This window comes from Oncorhynchus keta, chromosome 32 (assembly GCF_023373465.1).
Source record: "Oncorhynchus keta strain PuntledgeMale-10-30-2019 chromosome 32, Oket_V2, whole genome shotgun sequence".
NCBI lineage: Eukaryota > Metazoa > Chordata > Actinopteri > Salmoniformes > Salmonidae > Oncorhynchus > Oncorhynchus keta.
The window spans coordinates 15,994,105-16,019,938 of NC_068452.1; the positions used below are offsets into that span (position 1 = coordinate 15,994,105).

At 42.5% G+C, this 25,834-nt stretch overlaps 2 protein-coding genes and 1 pseudogene across 3 annotated transcripts in view; all 3 read right to left on the minus strand.

Moving 5' to 3' along the window:
* The window catches only part of LOC118365164 (protein FAM171A2-like), an 84,767-nt gene extending 75,825 nt beyond the window's left edge, over window positions 1–8,942 (minus strand). The window contains exon 1 of one of the 2 annotated variants that reach the window (XM_035747135.2): window positions 8,761–8,942. Coding sequence is in view for 1 of the 2 variants with exons in the window: in XM_035747134.2 (XP_035603027.1) it covers window positions 8,655–8,820 (166 nt within the window). In the remaining variant the exon portion in view is untranslated. Of the gene's footprint in view, window positions 1–8,654 lie in introns of both variants that reach the window. The other variant, XM_035747134.2, reaches the window with a different exon arrangement.
* Window positions 8,943–9,856: 914 nt separating this feature from the next.
* LOC118365756 (integrin alpha-8-like) lies at window positions 9,857–21,097 on the minus strand (annotated as a pseudogene).
* LOC118364722 (integrin alpha-IIb-like) lies at window positions 13,764–16,873 on the minus strand. Its single transcript, XM_035746420.2, has 7 exons — window positions 16,033–16,873; window positions 15,803–15,910; window positions 15,162–15,217; window positions 14,924–15,057; window positions 14,455–14,571; window positions 14,066–14,295; window positions 13,764–13,836 (listed from the first exon to the last, which is right to left on the minus strand). The coding sequence occupies exons 2-6, from the start codon at window positions 15,892–15,894 to the stop codon at window positions 14,224–14,226; spliced, it is 471 nt and encodes a 156-aa protein (XP_035602313.1). The 5' UTR covers window positions 15,895–15,910; window positions 16,033–16,873; the 3' UTR covers window positions 13,764–13,836; window positions 14,066–14,223.
* Window positions 21,098–25,834: the final 4,737 nt, after the last annotated feature.

Here is a 25,834-nt window from a genome sequence, read left to right on the forward strand (position 1 = left end):
ATGCCTTCCTAATAATTGCTCCCACAGTTGATTTCTTCAAACCAAGCTGCTTACCTATTGCAGATTCAGTCTTCCCAGCCTGGTGCAGGTTTAGTTTCTGGTGTCCTTTGACAGCTCTTTGGTCTTTGCCATAGTGGAGTTTGGAGTGTGACTGTTTGAGGTTGTGGACAGGCGTCTTTTATACTGATAACAAGTTCAAACAGGTGCCATTAATACAGGTAACGAGTGGAGGACAGAGGAGCTTCTTAAAGAAGGTCTGTGAGAGCCAGAAATCTTGCTTGTTTGTAGGTGACCAAATACTTATTTTCCACAATAATTTGCAAATAAATTCATTAAAAATCCTACAATGTGATTTTCTGGATTTTTTTCCCTCGTTTTTTCTGCCATAGTTGAAATGTACCTATGATGTAAATTACAGGCCTCTCTCATCTTTTTAATTGGGATAACTTGCACAATTGGTGGCTGACTAAATACTTTTTTGCTCCACTGTATAATTGACAGCTTAGGATAGAAAACACTCTAAAGTTTCCAAAACTGTAAAAATATTATTTGTGAGTATAACAGAACTGATATTGCAGGCGAAAGCCTGAGAAAAATCCAATCAGGAAGTGATTCTTATTTTGATACCTCTGCGTTCCTATGCCTCCCTATTGAGCATTGAAAGGGATATCAACCAGATTCCTTTTCCCATGGCTTCCCTAATGTGTCTACAGTCACAAGACATAGTTTCAGGCTTTTATTTTTAAAAATGAGCGTGAACGACAACATTGCGTCAGTGGTCAGCTGGTGGCTCTTGGAGTGATTTGTGCGTAATAGACAAAGGCGGCCATTGCTCCTCTCGCTCCTACTAAGAAGCCAATTGTCCCTGTTGATATATTATCGAATAGATATTTGAAAAACACCTTGAGGATTGATTATAAAAAACATTTGCCATGTTTCTGTCGATATTCTGGATCTAATTTGGAATATTTTTTTGCCGTTGTCGTGACCGCAGTTTCCAGTGGATTCCTCAACAAAACCTGAAGAACAAACAGAGGTATTTCGGCTATAAAAATAATCTTTATGGAACAAAATGAATATTTGCTGTCTAACTGGGAGTCTCGTGAGTGAAAATATCCGAAGCTCATCAAAGGTAAACGATTTCATTTGATTGCTTTTCTGATTTTCTTGACCAAGCTGCCTGCTGCTAGCTGGACATAATGATATGCTAGGCTATCGATAAACTTACACAAATGCTTGTCTTACTTTGGCTGTAAAGCATAATTTCAAAATCTGAGATGACAGGGTGATTAACAAAAGGTTAAGCTGTGTTTCACTATATTTCACTTGTGATTTCATGAATATGAATATTTTCTCGTAAGATTTTTTGTCCGTTGCATTATGCTAATAAGTGTAGTTGATGACAATTCTCCCGGATCCGGGAGGGGTAGTTCTAAGAACAAATTATTATTTTCAATGACGGCCTAGGAACAGTGGGTTAACTGCCTGTTCAGGGGCAGAACGACAGATTTGTACCTTGTCAGCTCGGGAATTTGAACTTGCAACCTTCCGGTTATTAGTCCAACGCTCTAACCACTATGACCACAATGAAAAACTCCAGAATAACTGCATATGGATGCTGGACGCATACAAAGATAAACCACCAACCGATAGAGCAGGGGTAGGCAACTAGATTCAACTGAAGGACGATTTTTGTTGGAGCATATGGTCCAGGGGCCGGAAACTTAATTATAAATAATTTCTACACTGCAATTTACCACAACTAAGGACAAAAATAGATTGTATTTGAAAATAACTATCAATTCATCCCTTGATCACGTCTTTTTATTTTTTATTCATGGGAACGTTTTTTCTAAATGAAATTCTTAGAGATAGGGAGCAGCATTTACACTTTTGGATAAATAGCATGCACAATTTCAACTTCCTGCTACTCAAGCCAGGAATATATTGAATATATATGCATATGATTAGTAGGTGTGGATAGAAAACACTCTGAAGTTTCTAAAACTGGTTCAATCATGTCTGTGACTATAACAGAACTTATGTAGCAGGCAAAACCCCAAGGAAAAACATTTCAGAATAAAACATGTTTTTTCCTCTGACAGTTCCCTCAGTTGTCTTTGCCAAGGGAAATTACATAGCGCCCATATTACAGTTCCTACGACTTCCACAGGATGTCACCAGTCTTTGGAATTAGGTTGAAGTTAATCATTGGTGAAACAAAGAAAAGACACATCCTGGAACAACGTTACACTGTTGATAGTTACCCAAGAGGGAAAATGGTGCATGTTTTGTTTACTTTCTCTATCGAATACAGATTGCCCCGTCTACAATTTGATCGATTATTAACGTTTAAATATAAGTTGTATTACAAAAGTTGTATTACAAAAGTAGTTTGAAATATTTTGGCAAAGTTTATAGGCAACTTTTGAAATGTTTTGTAGTGACGTTGTGTTTTGGAAAGCTGTTTTTTTCCGGATCAAATCTGCTTTATAAATGGACATTTTGGGTATACATGGACGGAATTAATAAAAAAAATGACCAATTGTGATGTTTATGGGACATATTGGAGTGCCAATAAAGAAGCTCGTCAAAGGTAATGCATGTTTTATATTTTATTTCAGTGTTTTGTGTAGCGCCGGCTACGCTAATTATTTTGTTTACAACTCGTTCAGGTGGTTCAGGGGGGGGGGTGCATGCTATCAGATAATAGCTTCTCATGCTTTCGCCGAAAAGCATTTTAAAAATCTGTCATGTTGGCTGGATTCACAACGAGTGTAGCTTTAATTGAGTACCCTGCATGTGTGATTTAATGAAAGTTTGAGTTTAATCGCGTTTTATTTGAATTTGGCGCTATGCATTTCCCGAGGCTATTGGCCACTTGAGACGCTAGCGTCTCACTATCCCTAAGAGGTTTAAACAAACTTTAGTTAAATTACTGGTGACTGTAAAGCTTTTTTTGGACCAAAAACAAACAAAAATGTTTGGGCCCACTTGCCGCCTGTTGCCGACCCCTGCCATAGAGGCTCAAAGTGCAGCAGTGTATAGATATGGACAGACTACCCCTGAAGTGCAGCTATACAGGACAAACACCCTGTGACTGTCACGACTTCCGCCGTAGTCGGTCCCTCTCCTTGTTCGGGCGGCGTTCGGCGGTCGACGTCACAGGCCTTCTAGCCATCGCAGATACACTTTTCATTTTCCATTTGTTTTTGCCTTTGTTGTTTTACACACTTGGTTTCAATTCCCCAATTACATGTTCATTGTTTTCCCCATGGTTTTTATGCGTAATTGTTTAATGTGTGTTCGGTCCATTATTGTGGGCTAGGTATTACGACATGTTATTGGAATATTTGAGTAAAGTTACTTGTGTTACTCATCTCTGCTGTCCTGCACCTGACTCCTCTGCACCAGCTACACCCAGACCACTACAACTACCCCATGACATCAATAGAAAACAAACAAGAAAATTGATAATTTTGCGTAATAAAAATACAATAATACCTAGATCTCAGTGTACAAAAGGTACAGAAGGGACTGTACTGCCAAACAATTACGAATCTGAACAATTATGAATTTGAGATTGTACTGTATGGTTCACCTGCCCAGCGGCAGTGGAGAGAAAGATGGGAGGGTACAGACAACACAAAGCAATGGCAGTCAGCTCACATTAGACTCATGCCTGGCCAGGCCTCAGTCGGCTATTGTCCGCACACCGGGGCAGGCTGCACAGGTTATCAGACGATTAGGACAGTCAGGTGTTGCTCATGCAGAAACAGCCCAAGAATAACACATTTTTCATACTTTGGTTGTTGCTTTGGGCAGTGGGCACAGTCAGTCAGCAAGTATGCACATCTGATGCTTTTACATAAACCTCTGATCTCAACAACAGCAACACTGCCTCCATCTTCACAAAATAGTTTTTTTAATCAACCTCAGGCTCTAAGTGGCCAGCAGTACACCATAGATGTTTGATAATTCAAGGAGACATACCATAGAAGGATCTACGATCGCATGAGTATCTCAGTTGTGATGGCACATGTCATTATTAGGCTTTCTTTCAGCCTTGAATGACAGACAGCACCTGGCTCTTGTAAGACAGATAAACATGACCTTCAAAAGAATGCCACAAATGGACATGTGACAAACCGCCTCAATTGGGTAGGAGGCAACATAGAGGTCACTGAGAGGGGAAGGGGCAGGATTCACCATGGACAGATTACCATGGCAATAGCATAATGTGACAGAGAGAGGACAAAGAGAAGACACTTTCCACTCAGCCACTCCGATCTGCAGAATTCAGCATGAAATAATGTTAAGATAACCAAGATCAGTTTACATCAAACTGAAGACTGAAAAGTTCCTTTTCAGGACAATAATTCAGATATGAGGATTTCTGATGTTTTCCTATATAGTATTCATATATAGTATTTCAAAGTACCCTTAACTCCTCTAACATACAAACCTTCTCTCTGGGGATGTCAGGCTTACATTGAATTTTGAGCTATTAGACTAAATTATGTAATTCATTGAATAAATAACATCCCCATGGTTGGGTTCAATCCATTCTGAATTCATTTCAACAGTATATCATTAATATGTATGCCTTGATTACTGATGCTGCAGAGAGTGTGTACCGAAAAACTGCATCCCAAATGGCACCCTATTCCCTATGAAGTGCACTACTTTTAACCAGGCCATATCGGAAATAGGGTGCCATCAGTTGGGCCATTTGCCCAACATCTACCTGTAACTAAATATGCATCTTCAAAAGGAGCTGAGCTGATACAAGAAGAGAGTCTGGCACAATTTGAATATGTCCACAGCATCACCCTCCACTGATCTCTGAAATAATTTCCTTTTTCTTCCTAGACCAAGCATTTAATTGGTAATAGCATACTTTTTTTTGATAGGTTGTGGTGATTCATCTCATTCTTGCTGAGCTACTGAGCCGAAAGAACATTGCAAGTCACTGTGCTGTTAAAAGAAAGGAATTTCAACTATGACAAAAAAGAAAGACACTCAAGCTTTTTAACAAGCTTCTCGGCCTCAACTCAATCCACAAGCGCCAAATTCTTTCAGCGACTCGACTTAGTTTACCATCCAAGCTCTCTGACTTCAAAGGGACCTTTACTTCTGAGGAGAGATTGAGGTCATGAGCTCTATTATTTATTTTTTATTTATTTCACCTTTATTTAACCAGGTAGGCTAGTTGAGAACAAGTTCTCATTTGCAACTGCGACCTGGCCAAGATAAAGCATAGCAGTGTGAACAGACAACAGAGTTACACATGGAGTAAACAATTAGCAAGTCAATAACACAGTAGAAAAAAATGGGCAGTCTATATACAATGTGTGCAAAAGGCATGAGGAGGTAGGCGAATAATACAATTTTGCAGATTAACACTGGAGTGATAAATGATCAGATGGGCATGTACAGGTAGAGATATTGGTGTGCAAAAGAGCAGAAAAGTAAATAAATAAAAACAGTATAAAAACAGTATGGGAATGAGGTAGGTGAAAAAGGGTGAGCTATTTACCTATAGACTATGTACAGCTGCAGCGATCGGTTAGCTGCTCGGATAGCTGATGTTTGAAGTTGGTGAGGGAGATAAAAGTCTCCAACTTCAGCGATTTTTGCAATTCGTTCCAGTCACAGGCAGCAGAGTACTGGAACGAAAGGCGGCCAAATGAGGTGTTGGCTTTAGGGATGATCAGTGAGATACACCTGATAAAGTAATGGAAGAACACAGTCTGACAAATCAATATGAGGTGAAGGTGGGGTCGTGGTTGACGACAGCACCTTCAAATGAATGAATCAACATTTCCTGTCTCTCCAGTTGGGATCCTTTTTATCAACACATGGTGTAAAAGCATGGTATAATGACAAGGTGTTAGAGACTGATGTGATTTCCCATTTGAAAGTGTTTCAAGAAAGTTTAATCTATACAGCTAAACTGCAAGGCAGTGGCCATTTTAGCATGTACATCTTGGTGGGGCAAAAAAAAAGTGGGAGGTATGCCAGCAAAGCCATTACACACAAAAACATAGTTGATATGCAGACTTGCTTTAAAAAATGTGGATTCTACTGACAATTGAGATGTACAAACTATGGCATAAGGGGACGACAAGTGGATAAGAGGCAATCCGTCATTTCGATTAAGACATTAATGAGCAAGAGACGACGGACGTAGTCAATATAACTATTTGTTCAGCACTGTTGAAATGTACAACGACAGAATTCAGAACATGGGACGTTCTTACCGTGTTCTCCCTGTACAAGTCAGAACCGTAGGATAAATAAAGGGGGCATATAAACAGACTATGAAAGCTCTTACAATATTCTATGATTACATTTCTCTAAAACAGGTAATAGGCTATTTGTGCACCACAAAGTTAGAACAGTAGGTGAAATTAAGAGGTGAAAATAGACCAAATTATTAGGATGAGGCATATTGAACGCCATTTGGGTCTTTGCGTGTCAAAAAATATGCACGTCATATAACATTATTTGACGCGTTAAATAAGCTTTTAATTTGACATGTCAAAAAGCACAATTATATTATAGAATGTTGTGTGTAATGAATTTGCACACGCAAGCCAAGCACCACAACTACTATCAGTAGCACTGTCAAAGCTGTATAAAAAGTAGCCAAACAATCACATAGTGGGCCACGAACCAAAAATGTCAGTCTCTCGATGTGCAAAACTGATAGACATACCCCAAGCGATTACAGCTGTAATCGCAGCAAAAGGTGGCGCTACAAAGTATTAACTTAAGGGGGCTGAATAATTTTGCACGCCCAATTTTTCAGTTTTTGATTTGTTAAAAAAGTTTGAAATATCCAATAAATGTCGTTCCACTTCATGATTGTGTCCCACTTGTTGTTGATTCTTCACAAAAAAATACAGTTTTATATCTTTATTGTTTGAAGCCTGAAATGTGGCAAAAGGTCGCAAAGTTCGAGGGGGCCGAATACTTTCGTAAGGCACTGTATCTGTGGCCAATTACCTTTAGCCTTCTTGGATGGGCACTTCTATTATAACTCTATGACAGAACCCAAGCACCTAACATTTTTGAGCTCTAACCTTAGAATTGGGGATGACGTACTGTCCCACTAGTGACAGAAAACGGAGCCAATCATGACAGAAAACTGAGCCAATCAGGCGCAACACTTTGTATTTTCTGCTGGCTAGCCCCAACACCACAGAAAACACTGAGCTAGGCTGAAACACCAGCGGTGTTGAGCTGCCTTACTCAAAAAAGAGACCATGTTTGTATGCGGCTTTATTAACTCGATGACATTTTTTTTAAACATTGTTTGCAAACTGATGTGACAAGCAAAACAGACAAGCCCCCCCCCCCCCAAAAAAAAATCAATTATCGTCACAACCAGTTTGCTCAGTCGGTGAAACTAATGGAATTCACATGGATAATCTATGATTATTCATAGATAATATTAGAGAAGCTAAAATATTAAAGTACACCGAATTTGACATGTGTGGGTTAAGAAGCTCTTCCCATCTTGACAAGCGTGTCCAAAGCACTAAGAAATAGGCACATCTTCCAGAAATAAGGCTTCTTTGGTCGCAAAAAAACGTAGCTAATGAAATATAGATAATGGACACGACTTCTTAAAAGCCTGCTTAGCTATATATATATAAAAAAAGAGGTATCTACAAGGAATTGCAACATATTGAAGGCATCGGAACTAAACCGTGCTTGGCCCACTTGAAGGATAGGGGACTGTATGGGAGAGACAGGTTAAAGCACTACCAAGCATTGACACTAGCATCCACGTCAAGCACCAATAATAATAATAGTAATAATAATAATATGGGTATAAAATTGTGAAAATACTCCTGCAGAGAAACTGAATGAAAATAGGATATATGAAATGTATCAAACGTCCTGGGAACCCAAAACAAACATTGTTCAAATTATAATGTCCTTTGGCCATTCATGAGGACTCTTGGGACATAATAACAACAACAATGTCAACAACGGGTGCGTGCAGTTGACAGTAACCAAAACAACCTTGTCGTCCATCTGGCATTCACAAATGCACACTAGCTCGTGCTATACTCTTATTGGCCTATTTTTCTAGCATGGAATGATTTGATTGATTTTTTTTTTTAATAGTTCTACTAACCATTGGTGTCTGACAATTGACCATTTTCTAATTGAAAATATCTAGTTGGCATTTTCCAGAGTTACGTGGATAGAAGTTGGAACTTAAACTGACGCCTCATCATAGCTGAATTGCTATCGCACAACTCAGCTCGCACATGGAAACGGAATAATGCAACTGCTATTGATAGGCTATATAGCCTCGCGTTAGGTTAGATTTACCTACAGATTGAGCCTACAGATGGCCCATCGGGGAAGGGGGCTACAGTTCAGGATCCTTTGTTTCAAAACTGAAGCCCTATTCCATTATCGAATGCAAAGAAGTAGCCACAAGACGAGAGCATGCGGCGACTAAATTGTATTATAGCTGAATAAATGCGACGGTTACATAATAACTCACCCTCATCACTGACAAGGGACACAAATAATAACAACAGCCAATGCGTTAGCTGTAGCAGCCAATTCACCACCACAGACTTTCCCCTCAAAACTCGAATCTTGCCGAATCTCTACGAATAACTCACCAAGTGCTCCCTGGTCCGAAATGGATTTAGCAAGTCCTTCCCAAAGATTGCCGAGAAAAAGAAAGAGAAAAAGAAGACGAGATGTGTGCGGCGGTGGCATTCTTACTGCGACATCATCAATTCCACTTAGGTGGCCATTCATCCATACTGCTTTTGAGGTTGGCATTGACTGCTCCCTTTTCGCGCTGCCTCGGATGTCCACTCCTTGCTCGGCTCACGAACCGGAGTGGCTTCACAATTCCATTGTCCTACGTGGGAGGGGACGCTTGCTCTGCCTTGTTGGTGGTCGTGATCGCCCCCTAACGGTACCAAAGTAGAGTGTGTGCACAGATGGGCCCCCATGAAGGTCTATGGGCCCTTATAAGTCCATCTCGAACTCCCATTAGGAGGACAGTGTAATTACAATGTAAGTACACAGTGTTCCATTTCACTTAAAAGTAGGCTACCTATCGGTTTGTCTGCAAAATAGCCACTATTCATTCAAATGTGTTTTGAAATGTATATAAAATGTCGGTGAAACAGAAAATCACCAATAGGTATAAGTACTGTACCCTTCTTGCCATATCTGGGTATTTATTATTTTTCCATGAGCTGCATAAACACAGGATTGCCTAGTCTATGCATAGTCACTTCACCCCTACCTACATGTACAAATTATACATATATATATATATATATATATATATATAGCTTCCTTATTGTTATTTTATTTTTGTTACTTTTTATAATTTTCACTTTACTTTATTTGGTGAATATTTTCTTAACTCTTCTTGAACTGCACTGCTGGTTAAGGGCTTGTAAGTAGACATTCCATGGTAAGGTTGTATTCGGGGCATGTGAAAAATAACATTTGATTTGATTTGAGTGTTATTGTCACTCGAGGGTCTCCCCTCTACAATAGCAGGAAGCTGGCTCAGACTTCAGTGAGTCATGATGGTCTCCCTAACACAATGGTTGCTTATAAGAGCAGGCCGTTGCCATCACACTAACAAGGATATCCCCTCTGTGAACACTGGAAGGCCAGTTTGGCTTCAAAAGGACACAACGTGCTAAATCAAGTTGGTCAAGATATGTTTATTTCAATACAAAATAGAATAGCTAGAAGATACCTTTTTTTAAATGATGCATCTTTAGAAAGTGTGCAGTTATAGGGAGTAGAATAGTACTACCTCAATCATCCTGACTTACCAGTGTCTCGCTACTTTTATAGCCTCGCTACTGTATATAGCCTAGTCTTTTTTACTGTGGTTTTATTTCTTTACCTACCTATTGTTCACTATTGGTTAGAGCCTGTAAGTAAGCATTTCACTGTAAGGTCTACCTACACCTGTTGAATTCGTCGCACGTGACAAATAAACGTTGATTTGATTAGATTTGAACAAGAAGCTCATTGCAACATTTACAAACCGTGTGAAACCGTTTAAAACTCATAAAAAGTGTGGGCGTCTGTGTCAAAACAGATAAATACATAAAACACCAGGGTTTCCAGGGTGATACAGTAGTTGTTTATTCTTGCTTGTCCTCTGTGTTTGGGGGCATCTCAGCGTATTCAGACTGTCCAGCCCCAGCTAGCTGTTCTGCATTATCATTATCATCACACGGGGGTCGGTTGCGATTAAAAGAACCCCACCTGAAGCACAAACACAAAACATTTACATTTCCACATATTATTTTCTGATTCAGGTTTCCTTTGTGTGTCATTGAGGTCATTCTCCTTTATGTCCCTTCCTTTTTTTGTCTCCATACCAACCAATAGTTACAGGTTTGAGAAAAACATATCATTCAAAAAGACTGAGTGATCAATACTTAGATGATAGCTGTGTAGCACCATCTAAATGCTACCCAGTTATGGGGCCCAATCTTGCACCATCTGCTGTTTTAACTATGTCAGTACATTACCTTCCAGAAGATCAGAGCGAGGAGGAAAAGGCCAGAGACCACAGCCACAATGATCCACCACACCGACACCTCCTTCTCTCCATCAGGAGCCCTCCACACCAGACTGGTCTGGGTCTTCACACATATACACACATGGTCAACTGGCTCCAATTCAATTTGTCCAATGACTACTGAAGAAATGGTTACTTTGTGTAAGTCATTTACGTCATTAGTGAATAAATGTTGTCTACACACAAGCAGAAGTGGAAATGGGAAACTTTGGTTCATTTTTTTACCTCAGCCTGTCCACTTGGCAGCTCTTCAGGCTGGATCTTAGAGGGCATATCTATAACCGCATAGCGTGCTGTAGAATGGAGGACATAATTCTCATAAGGCCTCTAAGGGAAACAGAATGAGGGTTTCATAATCATTATGGAATAATGTCAAAGAAGTAAGATCCTACAAAATGCTATCTCAATTTGATGCAGAGCTGTCTTGGAGCACTTTTCCATTCTGCCTATGATTGTAGCTATGGTGAAATATTGTGTGGAAAATATGTCACTGTGATATGGTATAGGCTCCCGTATTAGTCTCTCTCTCTCTCTCTCTCTTTCTCACCTCCAGGAAGGTTTGTACCCAGAGTCGGGACATCACCTTCACCACAGCGCTCCAGTCTCTTTCCAGACCTTTGGCCTCACACACAAACCTCAGACAGGTATCTCCACTGGTGCAGTTCTGTGGAGAAATCGAGAGAGGACCACACCAAAGTGTCAACGTTTTCCCCCATGACACATCAATGGAATGTCCCCATCCACTTGAGAGATGCAATATTTTGTTGTACAACCCCCTCTTGTGGCATATATAGAATATTGCAAGTTGTCTCTGAAATTGCAGTAAAGTGGAACTAGCCTACTGTACAGCATCAACTAAAGACAAGACAGTTTGATTGTACCCGGATGCATGCCATTATGTTAATCGTATGAAGATACACTTGTTTACCACGTGAACGGTGTCTTTGCGCTGAGGCTCCGGCTGTTCCACCTCATTCTGTTTAACCTTGTACACTCTACCAACAGTAGCATTACCGGTCTTAACCAACTGCCAAAACAAAAGAGTGTTCCACAATTTCATATAACCAAAACATCATCAAAAGAACAATAGAAAATATGGTTTTGCTTAACCTTTAATTAAAACATAATGAACGGAAAAAACAACGTGGTTTTTCCGTTACAGAAAGATTTGCTGTCTGGCACACTGCAGGGCCACAACATGGCTACCTCTCGCACCTGATATGGGTCGATGTCAGGGGAGTCAGTGTGGCAGATGAGGAAATCCTCTGAGGAGTTAGCGAACACATCGAGTAGTAAGTCTCCATGGTGATGGGTGGGGATCTCTACTACCACCCTGGCGTTGACCATGCTCGGCCCCAGATTTCTCAACGGAGTGTTTCAACACAAAAACATGTGCTTTCAGATTTCACTCACTAAGTTGTATCTCATTGTCTTTGTATAAATATGAAATAACGTACACAAACGTACTCTATAACGACCTTTTGAACTCTTCAAATAGATGTTATGCATTTTGGCCTAAAACTGCACCAACCTCAGAGAGACCGATGTCTTAAACGCTTTGTTTCTTTTCTGAGTGAACCATATAAGGTTACCTCATAGACGTGTTCCACTAGCAGGCCAACCTCCTCCAGGTCAGCAGGCTGCTCCTTCTGTTCCCACTTGGCAATGGGCAGGACACATTCAGGTGGAGAGGAGCCACTGTCCAAAAAACAGCAGGCTACAAAGGTGGACCAAACGCTGAGGACAACACTGAGAACATTAGCCTGGTCCTAGATAGGTTTATACTGTCTTAACAACACTTATATGGTTGTTGTCATGCATGGCAGTGCAGACAGTAGATCCGGCATCCAATAGATTGCCTCATTTCTCACTGATCTTAGTGGGATATAGGGATCAGACTGCTTCAGGATGCTTCATTTGCACCTCTTAGTCATATAGTTAAATAGTCCTGGTGATAATTAGTAACTACATGTCCTGGGAAAGCCAATAACTACAAGGACAAGAGTAAACCATGCTGTTACTGTACCGTAATACGCTCACATTAGGACAACATCTTCCAATGGCAAACATCACTAATCCCTTTTGGATGTTAGATATTCAGTCTGCTACTAGTCTGGCAAGGCAGCTCTGAATTGTCACACAGAAAGTGTGACCAGGAGGAGTGCTCATTTCCATGGTAGAACAAAACAGCACAGTTTATGGCTCTGAGGATAATTGGAGGACAATAAGGAAGGCCCACCCACCCCCGCATCTCCAGAGCTGCCTCAGCGCTGACATCGATCCTCAGATGGGCCACATTACTGTCAGGATTCTGGCTGTTCTTGCTAGAGATTATAAAGGAAGGAAGAAGCTGAACGAATGTTGAACATTTCCCTTGTGTCATTAGAAAAGCCACGAATCTTCAGGTGACACCTTGAATGTCTAAAATACAGACAACTGGATTAACAAGCATGTCAACTATATGCATCTCAGAGACTCTAAATATGCCTTATATTGTGTTGATTTCCCCATTCAAATGTTGTATTACAAACAGAAAAACAATGCTTTGGTAGCATCGAGGGCATTAAAGTCACAAGATGGGACGAAAGTGTTGTTCTCAACCTTTTGATCTGTAATGTGAATGACACGTGGCTCTCCACCTTCTCCAGATTCCCCACGCTGAATAACAGACCAGCCTGGAGCTACGACAGACAGAGAGAAAAACATACTGTACAGTATCATTCAGACTGACAACAGAGCTATTGCAAACACATAGTCACATGTCATCCACGTCCGTTGACAGTAAAGACCCAGAACGACCGGAAGCCTCCTTGATGCTTTCACACATTCACAGGAATCTAGAGCACACAGTGACATGTCTGGGTAACACATTCACACCTCTCCCCTTGCACTAGCTATGGTTAGTGGTTACCACAGAAATCCTATTGAATTACTATTATTCTATGTGTAATTCTATGCCAATGGGTCTCCATCGGTCTCTGCTTGGCACTCAGATAGCATTAAGGAGATTAGATTAGTGTCCTGTCTTTCAAGCTGCCTCACACTACAGAAATAGGAGATAGGCTCCTGCTCCAATGAGCTGTTCTGGTTCATGCAAGGCAAGTGCAAGGGTTTTTACTTTCACTATATTTAATTACATGGTGGTTACCTTCTGGCCCTGCTTCATAGGGTTCCCCAGCTCACAGACCACCACCACTGTCTGGTTCTCCTTCTTCTGAGCACAGATCAACCTGCTGAAGCCCCGGGAGAGTTGGAAAACTCATTTTATAGTACACTATTTTTGACCAGGGCCCATGAGGCTCTTGTCAAAAGTAGTGCACTGCTGTATATAGGGAATAGGGTGCCATTTCAGATTCAGACAGTGTGTTTTACATAGGGCCAATAGGTAATGCTGTAAAGGGTTGTATAGTAGACAGGAATAAAATGCTCTAACTAGACAATAATTTCCTGATATTCAGTTACCTGCATGGTTCGTAGTACAAATAAAAAGTCAAATGTAACCCTATTTTCCATCACACTAATCTCAAGAGATCTCCCTTGGCCAATGTCTTGAAAATGTAGAGTGACCAAGAAAACAGATGACACTACTGAGTGATGTGGAACTCAGGGGTGTTTGACACTCATGCTTCAGAAGTCAGCCTCAGGTCAGGGACACAGACATTGTCCTCTCCGCAGTCCAGAATGATCCTGGTCTGCACAACACTCAGACACATACACACATTTTTATACCCAAAGAAACAAACACATTTGCTAATTCATAGGTTGCAACTATGTAAATACCACTTATAAAATGTTATTCCTTTGCAAACTAAAATGTATCAATACATTAAGAATGTAATGTGTGATGTCACCTGTGTGACCACAGCTCTCTGGCCATGCAGTATGGTCTCCTGGGAGTTGGAGTTGGACAGGCTGTAGTTCAGGGAGATGAAGATGGGGCTCAGCTTGTCCTTGAACTCTGACTCATGCTGGAATGAGAGACAGGATGCAGTACTGACATTGATGCAATTTACCCTCGATTCAATTTAAATTCAGTAAAGATCTACTGCAGTTTAGTGGATCATGTAGTGTTAAGACAATATCAATCTACTCCCCTTTCAAGTTTTTCTGTTGCCACTGACAATGGCAACATTTTTGTGAGGTTACTAATTATATTGTGATTGGAGCCTGTTCTAGTGTCACGTCAGTGAATGGCCACTTGGGAGCATAAGCCTGATAAGAACACTGCTGCATGATGGTTTTATTTCAGGTTTTGAGCTCTGACCATTGTAATACAAAATACAGGCCTATAAATTGGCTAAATTGGCACAAGCAACCCACCCTTAGGTAAGCGGTTTGGTTCCTGCAGACCACTCCCACATCTCTCTGAATGGTTAGCTGGAAATACTCTCGGGGCAGATTTGTGTGCAGAAACAGGGCCCTCCTGGCCATTGGCTGTGTAATTGCATCTAGAACTACAAGAGTGGATTTAGAGTATCTTGAACAAACAGAAAACTCAAACTCAAGGAGAATATGTATGTTTCCTCAGGAACCAATTACTTCAGTATGCGTCTCCTACCTATCTCCTCTGGAATGCTGTGGCCAGACACACTAATGCACATCATGACTGTGAAGCTGTAAGGAGAGAGACAGACTACATCAGTCATAATGTTATTCTGATTTTACAATAACAAATTCACACAACACCACGGGAAAGACCAGTCTCACACAACCAGGAACTGTCCAGGCATGTCACACATCTCAGTAATATGTTAGGCACCTAGAGGAACACTACAGGAATTCTACATAGTGCCAATACGTGCATTCTTGCCGTGCCCACCAACATTTGTCCATCAGAAATGTTCTTCCCAGTTGGCCAAAAATATTCCTGCAGCAGTGAGTTTGGTTAATGACATAGTCACGGGAGGTAGGGGTGCTGATGGTGCTGCAGCACCCCCTGAAAAATCAGAATAAAAAATAATATTGATAAAAAAACAAAATAAATGGTCACAAATGTATTGCACTGGACCTTTACTAGGGCTGTATTAGCGGGCCAATATAGTGTCTGTAGTGAAGGGCACCACCCACCCCTCAAATAAAAAAACTATATCAAATATACATCATAATTAACGCAACACCCCCACCCCCAAACAACTTCACGAGGCTATGGTTAATGCCGACACTTGCGGTATGATACTCTGGTATGAGAATAATCTTTACCAGGCCACAGGCTCGTTGGTGGTGGTGCGCTCACACTCCTTCACATCTGGGTTCAGGAAGTCAGGGTAGAGGGACAGTTGGGTCTTTGCCATCACCACGGCTTGAGCCCTGGTACCACCCCACACAGACAGAGAACAGACATCCTGGGTACATTGTGAATGCAAATGTCAGACTTCGACAGATAACAATTCTCAAGTTAATTTAAAGTAACAAATAAAGTGTTTGTTTACCTCACACTACTGTACCTGTACACAGCAATCTTATTGACTCCCCATGCACCAACAAGAAGAAATATAGAAATATAGGGTCATGAAACAGCTTTGGAATGTACATTATCGATAGCACTTTCTCATGAAAGGGTACCAAAAAAATAGTCAATGGGATTGATCGCCCTTTGGTAACAGCCAGGACCTCTGCTTTCATATCACAGTGACTCCTAAGAAACTCAACGTAGGAAACAAAACTATTTTCAAGGAAAGAGGTCAGCTGAAAAACAAACAAAAAAATAGTTTTCACAGTGACCAGTTTGTCTCAAAGAGTTGAACTGTAACGGCCTCGCTGGGGAGTGTCTTTAAAAGCCAGAGGTGTTGCACATCAAAAAGCATTGCTGTGTTGAGAGTAGCTCACTAGTCTCCAAGGGACACCAAATGTATCTCCATTAGGTTCTCTCCCCCGGACAAATGTCGGCCCCTCCACTGGATGAGTGACCTTTCTGTTTCTCTCTCGTGTGTCCAAGAAACTTTGCCTTTGCCTCCAGGGGACGTTTTTACTGGGGCTGAAAGGAACGAGGACTTTGTTAAGTCGTGGCAATATGTCCTTGGGTAGTAGTCAGCTACAAAGAAAAGGACAACAGAAATCTTTGCTGTTGCTGTCGTTGAACTGCGCCAGAGGTTGATGGTTGGAGTCGTAAGGGAACAGAGTGACCTCCAAGTGATCTTACAGTTTGACATCTCCAAGTGGTCTTGGCAGGATTGACACTGTGGCTTGACAAGAGAGGTAGGGACATTGTTGGGAATTGTTGGCGGAGTAAGGTTTGTTGTTCCATAACTTCTCAGATCCTAATGAGATTATTATTTCACGATTGTGGGCTAGAATGAATGAATTAGAGTCAAAACACATGTATAACCCAAATATAATCAAATCCACATCTATTTTAAATCAAGGTAAGCAAGCCCACAGTTTCCGAAGAGTTTGTTTTCAGACTAACCTGGGTAGCCATTTAAATCCATGTCAATGGCTCCTCTTAGGGTGAAGCCAAACTGTGCTGGAGAGCCTGGGGACGGGAAGGGACTCTCAATGACCTGGGTATACTGGGGAGACAGTCCATCGCTAGTCCCCATGGAGATGAAAACCCTTCCTTCAAAGCCTGAGGATGGGGCTCCCACAGCAACATCTGAGAGAGAGGGGGAGAGCGAGAGAGACAGAAACGCTTTATAGTGATGAGTAATCCATGGACAGAGTGCATTGAAACACTGCTATAACAAAAGCATTCCCCACCATCAGAAAATGGAGCATTTCAATCATGAAATTAAAGATTGTTTCAGAAAGGAGATTAAAGTGTTTTCCAGAGGATGTTTTCACATTTAATATCATTCCTTGTTTAAGTTACAGAGAAAAGCAAATACTACTGATTCTGCTGTCCCTGAGGCAGTTACTATATTAGAAGGGAAGATACATATATTATAAGTCAAATGACTGTATATCAGAGCTACACCATTAAAACCGTCATTGTCCAGGTCACTGAGGGGGGCGATGGTGCTGCCAATACGTCCATACATCTGGGAACCTGTCAGCTTCTGGTCTGGCTTGGTGTGGAAGGTGGAGCGCCCTCCCTGCAGGTACACACTCACCTGGGAAAGGATTACACACATCCATTATCTCGGAGCAAGTGCTGGGTATATAAAAAAACATTGTTAATAAAAGGTGAATGGAGACTGCACACTATGCTCACATGTTATAGATTTATTTGATAACATTTTGATCACCCAGGGCTCATCAGGTTCACTCACCTGGCCCACCTCCTGCAACTGCTGGCCCGACACATGCTCCATGAAGAGGGGCGCCCCGATTAGGATGCCATCTCGTCTGTGGTAAACAGAGGACAGAGCAAGAATGGCTGGACATTCGATCTCTTTTTCATGGTTCCTCGAGACAGCAAGCCAGCGACCAGTGGCTTAGATGTTTGCTATCAGATGGTTGATTCATGTTTAATGCTTCAATGATTATGGACAACAAAAAAAAGTAAGTAAGAGAGTTCTGACATACCCATCATTGTTAAATATCAGTTACTGCAACACTGTGGCCAAAGTAAGAGGTCACCTGCAAGATGAAAGTTGCATGTGGTTTTGAGTGGACTTACATTGCTCATCACTCAGATATCAACACAAAGCCCTATCTGTATAGACATGTCACATAGTGATCACTTCTTCATCACTCTCCTGTAAACAAGTAAATACAAATAAAATATGAATAGTCTCACCTGAGAGCCTAAGAATGTGTATTTCACTGCCCAAAAGTCAATTGTATTTCCATTTTAGATTTTGAACTGGATACAAAACCAAAACGTTAGCTTACATCACTCTCTAATAAATTAACATTAAAAGTAAATGATCATAACACCATCGGGAGCCCTTACTGAGCCTGCTGTGTTGCAGTCATTAGGCACTCCAACCACATAATCTGAAACAGAAAATACATACTTGTACTGGATTTTAAACACAATAAAACAGACTTAATTCATTCATTATTGAGAAATGTTTCAACCTTTTGCATCTTGTACAGCTGGCACTATCTCTACCAGTCACATAAAGTGTAGGAAGTGTAATTTTATAGCCTGGGCACCACTCTGTAGCCCAATGTGCTAACATTCCAATCCTCGTCATGACAAAAATTAACCAATGTTTGGCATGACAATGAGTTGGAATGAAAGTACATACTGGGACCAGGTTAGTAATTATCTGGTTGTGTGAACACTTTTGACAGAAACTTTCTTTCTCACCTGGTATGGAGTCTCCAGTAAACTCACCAGCGGCCACAGAATAACCTGTTGGTGAACCAGTGTAATGCATCAACATTTCTGGTTGATTGAACTAATGATAATGTCTCTGAATATCATTGGACCGAATATTTTAGGCCAGTGGTTCTCAAACCTCTTCTCGGGGTAGCACACCTGATTCAACTTGTCAACTAATCATCAAACCCTTGATTCGGTGAATTTGGTTTGCTAGCTCAATCATCAAACCCTTGATTAGGTGAATTTGGTTTGCTAGCTCAGGGCTACAACAAAATTGTGAATGAGCTTGAGGCTATACTTACGATCCCGGATACGGGATTGCTCGTAGCAAGAGGTTAAATATGTATTACAGGACAAACCCCATGATAGCGTTATATAAAAACAAATTTCATAGTGATCTGTCCCATAATGTGAATGACTACACAGCTGGTACCCCTACTTTAACAGACCTGAATGAAATCACCTTGGACACTCATTAACATTTCTAGGCTTTGGTCTACACCTCGGAGGTACAAAGATGCACAAAATGAAGTCAAACGTACAAACAACATGATTGTGAGGAACCTGAGATGGTGGATTTGTGTTTTGTTCAGTTCTTAAATGTATCAGAACTAGCCGGAAAGGAAAAAAACAGTGGACAAATACAAAAGAGAGAGGAGAGCTGTCTCCAAGAAAATATAGCAGAATATATTATTATAGCTTAATTGTAGACGTGCATGAATACTGTAGATCTGTACAACTTTCAGGTTTCTTCACTCATCAGTACTTATGTACACCAGTGGTCAGATATCGGATAATGGTTTGTGGTTCACTGGTCAACTGTGGTCAATGGTTGGAGAATGGTTAGAAAATTACTTCCATCTCTACTCCAACGTGTGTTCCAAGGTGGTGGGCTGTGTGAGTGGATCCTTGGGAAACAGTTCCTTAAACTCAGCCAACCAGTCACCAGGGCAGCCCCATCTTGGGAAGAGCACAAGGTCATGTATTAGGCCAGCTAGTAACGCCCCCACAAACAGCCCCACCCAATACACCTGCAGAGAGAGATACTTTTTTGTAAGTAGATTTGTATGTGTGCACTGTTGTGTGATCTTAGTAAACAGCGTCAATATACTTTTGTAATTTCATGCAGCACAATGAGAGATAGTCAGCTTGTGTTTGGCCAGACTCACCCAATGGTTATTATCTAGCTGGATTCATGCCACAGCCAGTGGTACCATATCTGGTAAGAGGTAGAAGGTAAAGAGAGAGAGAGAGTGAGGGGCATGAAATCAAAATATAAGTCATAGGAGAAATGAAAAGATCTACAAAATGTTTTAATTGGCAAAATCCATCAAATTACCCATATAAACTATATTATGGTCAGACAGAATTAGAACTAACACAAATAGGATCTGGCATCTTCCTTACCGCTACTAGATTTCCCAAAGTGACAGACAAGCCGGCCACTACAGGACCCAGGAGGTGGAAGGTTGATTTGGGTCAAGATGTGGCGAGGACACAGACTACCAGCTGAAAGGTGATGGCTGTTTCCACTGAGAAGGCTTGGCATGGGTGGACACACAAGGCTACCTGGAAAAAGAAACATTTTACAGATATCAGACCTGTACTCATTGATTAATCTTTTTTTTTAAATAAACAAACATAATCAATTAAGCCCACACAAAAATGCAAAGATATTATTGGCAAAACATTTCTAATAAATACTTTTCGGAAGCTATAATAACACAGAAACACAATACTTCACTATAACCTGGAATCAAATAAAAATGAATTAGACGTGACTCACCTTGTTCAGCCCCAGATGCGCTCTGAGCGGGGCAGGCACCATTCCCATGAGAAGGGCACAGGCATAGAAAGCACCCCACTTAGAGGACAGCTCTCCAGGGGCTCACCCTCAGTCCTGCAGCCAGAGCCAGGGTCACAGCCGGGTTCAAGTGGACCCCTCCTCTAGAGGTAGCAGGACCCACGCACACAGTCACCAAATCCACAGAGGCCCCAAACGCCAGGGCCACATGCAGGGGGTCAGGGTGGCACTCGGAGAGGGGGTGGGCGTCCGAATGAAAGGATGGGTCTGACTCGGAAGACAAGGCATGGAGATGATGATCACTGGTGGGACTGGAGAGGGTCCCATCCCAGGCTGGAAGCTGGGGCAATAGTACCACCGAGGCCAGACTGGCGAAGAGGAAGATGGCAGTGCCCACAAATTCACACAGGAGGTCCCAGAGGAAGGAGAGTGTCCAAACGTTTTTCAGAACCAGCACCAGACTGGAAAGGATTTGCATGATGGATGAATGAATCTCTGTTTCTCTGTTGTCCTGTTTCTCTGTTTGTTTGTTGCTCTGCCATGAAACACATCCAGGAGTCAGCAGCAGCAGAACCAAACAACCACAAGGGACTTCAATGGGAACCTACACCTACCGCTGTGTCATGCATATATCAGAAAGGTGGTCTCTTTCTTTTCCCGCTGAGATTACTCACCTGTCCCCTCAGTATACTGCTTGTATTGTGATGTGTACTGTAGGTGGGTAAGGCTGGAGGGGAGGCGAGGAGGCTTACATTAGCTTAGCCAATGCATATTTTGGATTTTCCATACTCTCAGATGGCTGCCGGTAAATGTCGAGTGGTGTCTTCTTTCCGGGGAGGCCATAGATTTACCCATAGGTAATGAGGGGCCACTAGCTAGGGGCCGCTAGCTTCTGGTCTCTCTTTGCAGCTGGGGGTCTCCCCTCTTCCTTCTCCCTGCTGCTAACTCTCTCATATACACCCTTGCCTCTGTTTCTCAAAGAAAAGTGCTTCACCACATAGGGTCACCTGAAGCTTTCTATCTTTCAGATAGAAGAGGAGTGTGGCTGAGGATTGAGCTGAACAAGCCAAAGCCAACTAACTGATTTGCAATTAGTGATGCCCTGGGATTCATCCAAAATTTGTATTTTCTTGACCTGGGGTCAAACCAGAGTATAGGATCAATTTATGTAATTTTAAATAAACTGATCAAGATACTGTATATTCTGTCCACCCCAAAACAAACCAAATACAGCATTTTAAGCCAGCGTAGTTGGTAAAGGGTGCCAAGAGAGGGAGCTCTCTCATCACAGAGAGTGGCCAGGGAAGTTTTACTGTAACAGGGTGACTAAGAGAGGGTGGGGGGAATTAAAAACGACCACAGTAAAGCATGTAAAGGTCAGTTAGGGCCAATGGCAGTACAGTTATACTGAGATTCCCCTGCAGAGATAGCTTCCTACCAAGGTCATGGAAATTGATATAGTAGCTGAGACTGGTTGAGTAAGGACAGGGATAACTGTGTAAAATATGGTAAGGCGAGATTGTGTTTCAACAAAATGTGGGGGATGAATGTAGATGACAGGGAATGTCATAGTAGAAGACTACAGAATGAGCCTTTAGACTACAAAGTATAAGTTGGTGTGTGTGTGTGTGTTAATTAACAAGGGGAAGCTATTGAGGCATGCATATATGAAAGGTTCTTCATATAAAAACATGAGGTGGGCATCTTCAAAAGGTAGCCGACAGTCTTTTCTTCCTTATAATTAGAACAAAAGTTAAGAATGGCTAGGTGGGATTCATTGTACCCTACTGTGAAGATACTGAGCAATGAAATACAGTATGTAGATGAATTGAGTTAGTGTAGAATCTGCTATCCTTCAGTCATTAATCATTTCTCCATCATCTATACCGATTCCTGCCTCCTTGTCTCCCCATTCTCTTGCTTTCCTGTCTTAGTTCCTTAGTTTCAACCAGACGTCATCGCGCACATGCACTGCCACTGAGTTCATCTCTTTTTTTACCGATGCAGATCTTTTCAGCTTGTTCAGTCAAACGACTGAATCAGACAGAATTATAACAGGCAATATCTGCTCTACTCTGTTCAGAATCACTGGAAGAAGCAGATAAGGCGATCCAATTTCGGACCCCTGGACCAGGCAATTCATCAATATAAGGAACAAAAACATTTCCGCTAATATCGACCTGCCTCTTGCCGCCTCAAACTATCTGCCTCCTGTGTCTGCATCTGGGTCTCGCCCTGTGTAGTTATAGTACGAACTGGCGATGACAGACCCAGCAGCCTCGGACCAGCTCCACAACACTGTGTCCATGCACAGAGTCACTATTGGAAGACATGAGGAGCTTCTTCTGAACCTAATGGAGGGGTTCCATTCACTTGCGGAATGCCATGACCAGGGGTTCAAGATGTTACTGGAGTAATTCCGTGGATTTTGTCACAGGCAGCATGCCACAACAGAGACTTCCCAGTCGCTCAGTAACTCCCCTACCAGTGGTGGGTTTGTACAGCTTACCCCGGATCCCAGAGAACCCCACTCACCTCCTCTGGAGTGATATTCCGGGGATCCTGGAATCTACCGGGTGTTTCTTTCTCAGTGCCCCCTCATTTTTGAGCTGCAGCCATCTTCGTTCCCTTCGGATCGGTCGCAGATAGCAGTATCTGATTATGTAAATGGCCGGAGGGGGCTCTCCTGGGCTATGTAAGTTTGGGAGCAACAATCTGCCATTTTTCGTCATCTTGAAGATTTCATGGAGGAGGTGAGGAAGGTGTTCGATTCTACGGTATCCAGGAGATAGGCGGCCCGAAAACTACTTCCATTACGTCAAGGCTCCCGTAGCGTGGCAAACTACACAGTAGGTTTTCGCACGTTAGCCGCCGAGAGTGCCTGGAATTCGGAGTCCCTATTCAATACCTTCCTTCACAGATTGTCAGAGGAGAAAAAAGATGAGCTTGCAACTCGGGAATTACCTTTGGACCTTGATTCCCTCATTATCTATGGGAACGCAGGAGGGAGAGGGGGTCTGTTCTCGGTCACACGGTCCTTCGCTGCTGCTTGCGCCCCTCCCGAAGAAACCCAGAAGTCCCCGACGTCTGGATTTCCGAGAGGAGCCGATGGGGGACTCGTGTACTCCGGAGCGTATGGAACAGAGCAGAGCTTGATTATCGCATAAGGACAGTTCACGAAGGCTAAGCTCCAACTGTTGTCTGTATTGTGGTGCCATAGGGCATTACACAGCCACATGCCCAGTAAAGAGACCAGGCTCATTAATAGGAACGAGTACACTGGGGCCCCAGACTGGGAGTTCTCTAACTAGCTGAGCGACTCTGGGGAAGATGAGAGTTTTATGGACGCTACCCTGGTATCTGAGTTAGGTACAGTATCCCCACTCAACTCCTCTCCGTTCCCATGAACGCCAGAGCTCTGGACGGCCGCTCCATTGGCAGGGTCATGCACAGCACAGTTCCCCTTAATCTGTGGGTATCTGGCAATCACAGTGAGTCAATTCAGTTTCCCTTCATTGAATCTCCCCACGTTCCGGATGTTTTGGGATTTTCTTGGCTCCATTCAGCGCAACCCTGATATTGACTGGACAATGGGTTCAATTCTGGGTTGGAACCCGTTCTGTCACTCACGTTGCCTTAAGGCGGCGCAGCCTCCCGCTAGACGTCCTCCTCCAGGTTTAAGTAAAGCCTTAGATCTCTCTGCTGCAGAGTACCATGACCTCCTGGAGGTTTTCAGCAAGGCTCGTGCTACCTCTCTTCCTCCACATCATCCCTACGATTGTGCTATTGACCTCTTGCCGAACCAACAGTTCCACAAACGATGCAATCTCTATTGCACTCCACACTGCCCTTTCACATCTGGACAAAAGGAACACCTATGTGAGAATGCTATTCACTAACTACAGCTCAGCGTTCAACACCATGGTGCCCTCAAAGCTCATCACTAAGCTAAAGACCCTGGGACTAAACACCTCCCTCTGCAACTGGATCCTGGACTTTGTGACAGGCCGTCCCCAGATGGTAAGGGTAAGTAACAACACATCCACCAATGCTGATCCTCAACACGGGGGCCCCACAGGGGTGCGTGCACAGTGCACTCCTGTACTCCCTGTTCACTCATGACTGCACACCATCATTAAGTTTGCTGATGACACAACAGGCCTAATCCCCGACAACGATGAGACAGCCTATATGGAGATGGTCAGAGGCCTGTGGTGCAAGGAGAACAACCTCTCCCTCAACGTGATCAATACAAAGGAGATGATTATAGACTACAGGAAAAGGAGGACAGAGCACGCCCCCGTTCTCATCGACAGGGCTGTAGTGGAGCAGGTTGAGAGCTTCAAGTTCCTTGGCGTCCACATCACCAACAAAGTAACATGGTCCAAGCACACCAAGACAGTCGTGAAGAGGGCATTAAAAAACATATTTCCCCTCAGGAGACAAATATTTGGCATGGGTCCTCAGATCCTTAAAAGGTTTTACAACTGCACCGTCGAGAGCATCCTGACGGGTTGCATCACTGCCTGGTATGGAAACCGCTCGGCCTCCGACCGCAAGGCACTATAGAAGGTAGTGCGTACTGCCCAGTACATCACCAGGGGAAAAGCTTCCTGCCATCCAGGACCTCTATACCAGGCAGTGTCAACGGAAGGCCCAAAATATTGTCAAGACTCCAGCCACCTTAGTCATAGACTGTACTCTCTGCTACCGCGTGGCAAGCCGTACTGGAGAGCCAAGTCTAGGTCCAAGAGGCTTCTAAACAGCACATTGACTCTGTACTGGTACCCCATGTATTTTTCCCCAATTCTGTTAATTACTGCTGCTCTTTAAATATTTGGTATTTACCACCAGTTCCAGCACCACGCACCAGGCCTTCAGTGCTCCTCGCCTGTTCAGCGCAGCCAGAGCCTTTCTCCTCTCCAGTGCTGTCGGAGTCTTCCACCACTTTCTTACTTTAAAAAAATGTGTTTTCTTAAAACTGCATTGTTGGATGAAGGGCTTGTATTTAAGCATTTCACTGTAAAGTCTACACCTGTTGTATTTGACGCATGTGACAAATACAATTTTATTTGATTTGGTGAAATGCCTGAGCGGTTTCCATCCTCTCCGGCAACTGAGTTAGGAAGAATGCCTGTATATGTGTATTGACTGGGTGTATTGACACCATCTAAAGTTTAATTTATACCATGCTCATGTTCGCTTTTTACATTTT

Excerpts from the sequence above, each read along its gene's own strand:
- LOC118364722 (XM_035746420.2), bottom strand. The coding sequence starts at position 15,894 with ATGGCAAAGACCCAACTGTCCCTCTACCCTGACTTCCTGAACCCAGAT. Across the intron at positions 15,218-15,802 it reads ACCAACGAGCCTGTGGCCTG|CTTCACAGTCATGATGTGCA; the intron begins GTAAAGATTATT and ends CTCTCCTTACAG. Across the intron at positions 14,572-14,923 it reads ACCAAACCGCTTACCTAAGG|CATGAGTCAGAGTTCAAGGA; the intron begins GTGGGTTGCTTG and ends CTCTCATTCCAG.